General features: G+C 44.4%; 1 protein-coding gene across 1 annotated transcript in view; it reads right to left on the reverse strand.

Annotated features, from left to right (window-relative positions):
* Positions 1-938: 938 nt before the first annotated feature.
* The window catches only part of LOC311126317 (neurexin-2-like), a gene marked incomplete at its 3' end in the record, with an annotated part of 66,969 nt that continues 63,723 nt past the window's right edge, over positions 939-4,184 (reverse strand). The window contains exon 9 of the mRNA XM_084200326.1: positions 939-1,129. Within this exon, the coding sequence (XP_084056452.1) occupies positions 939-1,129 (191 nt within the window). The remainder of the gene's footprint in view (positions 1,130-4,184) is intronic.

Genomic DNA, 4,184 nt, shown 5'->3' on the forward strand with positions numbered 1-4,184 from the left:
ATATTGTTGTTATTTTCCCCCTTCAATCTCTTTGGAGACGCAGGGGTTTTAGTTCATATTAGGAGGGGCTGATTGGCTGGGGAAATTGTGCAGAGCGTCCGGGGATGCCGACAGCGGCTGAAGGAGAGGATCATATTTCAAGGTGAAGAGGGTTGGTTGGTGCGGCGGGCTGCCTGCCAGCCTTTTGTTAGGTTTAATTTTGCCTGCTGTCCACTGTTGTTTGGCGGGCGGATTTGCGATTGGCACCGGGAGCGGGTTTCTCTACTCTGCCTAACCTGAACCCCAAGCCTCCTGAACGGGCATGCATTTGAAAGCTGAACAAACAGAATAAAAATGAATAAATAACTGTGCACACGTACGGGCATGTGCACACTCTTAGCATACTCGAAGGGGGAATAAAGGTGCACACACGCACACACACACACACTCACACACACCACAGGAGGTTAATGTTAACTGTCAGATAGTCAGCAACTTTTCAGCACCTTTTCAGCCCAAGTCTCATGGTACACACATTACAGACACAGAGACTTTTATTGTCATTGTTGCGTGACAGTACATGAAATACTGTCTCACTGAGAGACAGCCAAGAGTCGTATCAAGTGAAAGGACCGGCTGAGTGTGTGTAAAGACAGCCAAGTCTTGGCATGACTCTTTGGGGAACTATCTTTCATAAGTCACAGCTGGTTTGCTCAGTGAGCATTCTCTGCAGACATGGTTGACTATTTCCGACTGTGCATGCCACAGGAACGCTACTTAAAACACAGTGGAATCTCTGAGTAACTCACTGAAAGCTGGAGAGAACCAGAGAGAGAAGAACCAAATATATTGGGATATGTGCCCAATATTGACAAACTTGATTAGTAGTAGAGCCACGGAGGACCCTTCAACTACAGTAGTTACCTACGGAAAAGGGGATATGGAATAATGCCCCTTACCTTTGAGATCCAGGTTGCGGGCTCCATTGGAGTGCTGGGTGACGGTGCGTGAGTCGATCTTGAGCGTGTGCACGTTGTTGGCGTCCCGGGAGACCACCACGTTGTGCCACTGGTTGTCGTTGAGTGGCTTGTCCGAGTTGCCCTTCATCAGCGACGGACCATTGCCGAGGTCAAAGACATAATGGACGTAGCTATAAACACAGGTCGTAAGATACTTTTAGTAAATGACTGTAGGTGTGTGTGTGTGTGTGTGTGTGTGTGTGTGTGTGTGTGTGTGTGTGTGTGTGTGTGTGTGTGTGTGTGTGTGTGTGTGTGTGTGTGTGTGTGTGTGTGTGTGTGTGTGTGTGTGTGTGAGACTGAACGAAAACCTGTAAGGGACAAAGTGGCAAAGGTGCTTCAAAAAGGAGAACATTTCTACCAATAACACCTCATCCATCACATTCAGTCAGTGTGACCAAACCAAAATCTAAATGTCACCCATAGAACAACGTTCTTTGAAATAAGTGTAAACCAGACATAGCCAGGTCTAGCCAAGCAAGCTGAAGAATTTGGTGTTTGGCTCTTTTGAAAAATGTTCCAGGCTCTTTTGAAAAATGTTCCAGACCCTTTAAAAAAATTTCCTGGCTCTCTTTTGAAAGATGTTCCAGGCTCTTTTGAAAAATGTTCCAGGCTATTTTGAAAAATGTTCCAGGCTCTTTTGAAAAATGTTCCAGGCTATTTTGAAAAATGTTCCAGGCTCTTTTTGAAAAATGTTCCTGGCTCTTTTGAAAAAGGTTTCTCCAGTCAAATATTTGTTTTGAACAACTCCATGGAGACACCATGCAGTACTTTCAGTATAGTTAAGGCTATTCAATGGAGGAGCCCGGAGTTCAAGGAGACAGGCTGAGCCAGTCCAACCCATATTATATGTAAACAGCATCCTTTCACTGAGCCTCCAGCAGTAGATTGCCCTACCCCACTTACAGTAATATACAGCTTCTCAGAAATGATATACTTTGTCTTTTTTTGTTTTGACATGTAAATAAGAAACTAGTTTTTCCTCTCAGATGCTCTGAATGAAACTTTCCCCTCCTATTTGCCCAGAGGTGGACATGGTGGCATATTTCGTTCATGCGCAAAATGATTTGCTTTTGTGTCATCTGGTGATGACTAGTTTGCCTGAGCAATGTTTTTCAAATTTGTTTATTCCTGCTTTGCCTTGTCTTTGTGTGTGCTGAAAGAGAAGGTTGGGGTCCTTTGTGTCGTAACAATGCCAGGCGGGGAGGAAGAGGGGCAGGGAGATACATGCATCACAACAAGCATTTTTCAAATATACTGTAAGAATGGATGAATAGCCTGGCGACAGCAGGGAATATAACACACCATTCAGAGCAGAGCAATTTCAGGGTTCCTTTTCTTCAAAGCCTTCATTCAGAGTTTTAACAACTAAATTACAATTTTAAGGCCAATTAAATAGCTTTCATTCAGTCTGTTTACATCTATGGGGCATATGGATTGTGTGTACAGGTGGATGGGCGTCTGATATTTACAATGAAGAAAGTGGAATATTTTCTCCAACTTCTATTTCCTCCCCATAATTATAGCCTGTTCTGGCCATTCATGGAGCCATAAACCAGAGTGAATATTATTGCTCCCTGAGATATAGAGGGAACTTCCTCCAACCAGCCCTGATTCACAGCACCGTATAACTCAAACTCCCTACCCTATCTTAGTGGAACTTATGTAGGACTTTCTCCTTTTCACTGCATCTACAGTGGGGAGAAAAAGTATTTGATACACTGCCGATTTTGCAGGTTTTCCTACTTACAAAGCATGTAGAGAGGTCTGTAATTTTTATCATAGGTACAGTTCAACTGTGAGAGACGGAATCTAAAACAAAAATCCAGAAAATCACATTGTATGATTTTTAAGTAATTCATTTGCATTTTATTGCATGACATAAGTATTTGATACATCAGAAAAGCAGAACATAATATTTGGTACAGAAACCTTTGTTTGCAATTACAGAGATCATACGTTTCCTGTAGGTCTTGATCAGGTTTTCACACTGCAGCAGGGATTTTGGCCCACTCCTCTATACAGACCTTCTCCAGATCCTTCAGGTTTCGGGGCTGTCGCTGGGCAATACGGACTTTCAGCTCCCTCCAAAGATGTTCTATTGGGTTCAGGTCTGGAGAATGGCTAGGCCACTCCAGGACCTTGAGATGCTTCTTACGGAGCCACTCCTTAGTTGCCCTGGCTGTGTGTTTTGGGTCATTGTCATGCTGGAAGACCCAGCCACGACCCATCTTCAATGCTTTTACTGAGGGAAGGAGGTTGTTGGCCAAGATCTCGCAATACATGGCCCCATCCATCCTCCCCTCAATACGGTGCAGTTGTCCTGTCCCCTTTGCAGAAAAGCATCCCCAAAGAATGATGTTTCCACCTCCATGCTTCACGGTTGGGATGGTGTTCTTGGGGTTGTACTCATCCTTCTTCTCCCTCCAAACACGACGAGTGGAGTTTAGACCAAAAAGCTCTATTTTTGTCTCATCAGACCACATGACCTTCTCCCATTCCTCCTCTGGATCATCCAGATGGTCATTGGCAAACTTCCGACGGGCCTGGACATGCGCTGGCTTGAGCAGGGGGACCTTGCGTGCGGTGCAGGATTTTAATCCATGACGGCGTAGTGTGTTACTAATGGTTTTCTTTGAGACTGTGGTCCCAGCTCTCTTCAGGTCATTGACCAGGTCCTGCCGTGTAGTTCTGGGCTGATCCCTCACCTTCCTCATTATCATTGATGCCCCACGAGGTGAGATCTTGTATGGAGCCCCAGACCGAGGGTGATTGACCGTCATCTTGAACGTCTTCAATTTTCTAATAATTGCGCCAACAGTTGTTGCCTTCTCACCAAGCTGCTTGCCTATTGTCCTGTAGCCCATCCCAGCCTTGTGCAGGTCTACAATTTTATCCCTGATGTCCTTACACAGCTCTCTGGTCTTGGCCATTGTGGAGAGGTTGGAGTCTTTTTGATTGAGTGTGTGGACAGGTGTCTTTTATACAGTTAACAAGTTCAAACAGGTGCAGTTAATACAGGTAATGAGTGGAGAACAGGAGAACAGAAAGAAAAACTAACAGGTCTGTGAGAGCCGGAATTCTAACTGGTTGGTAGGTGATCAAATACTTATGTCATGCAATAAAATGCAAATTAATTACTTAAAAATCATACAATGTGATTTTCTGGATTTTGGTTTTAGATTCCGT

The sequence above is a fragment of the Coregonus lavaretus genome, assembly GCF_964263955.1.
Source record: "Coregonus lavaretus genome assembly, contig: HAP1_SCAFFOLD_1976, whole genome shotgun sequence".
Taxonomy (NCBI): domain Eukaryota; kingdom Metazoa; phylum Chordata; class Actinopteri; order Salmoniformes; family Salmonidae; genus Coregonus; species Coregonus lavaretus.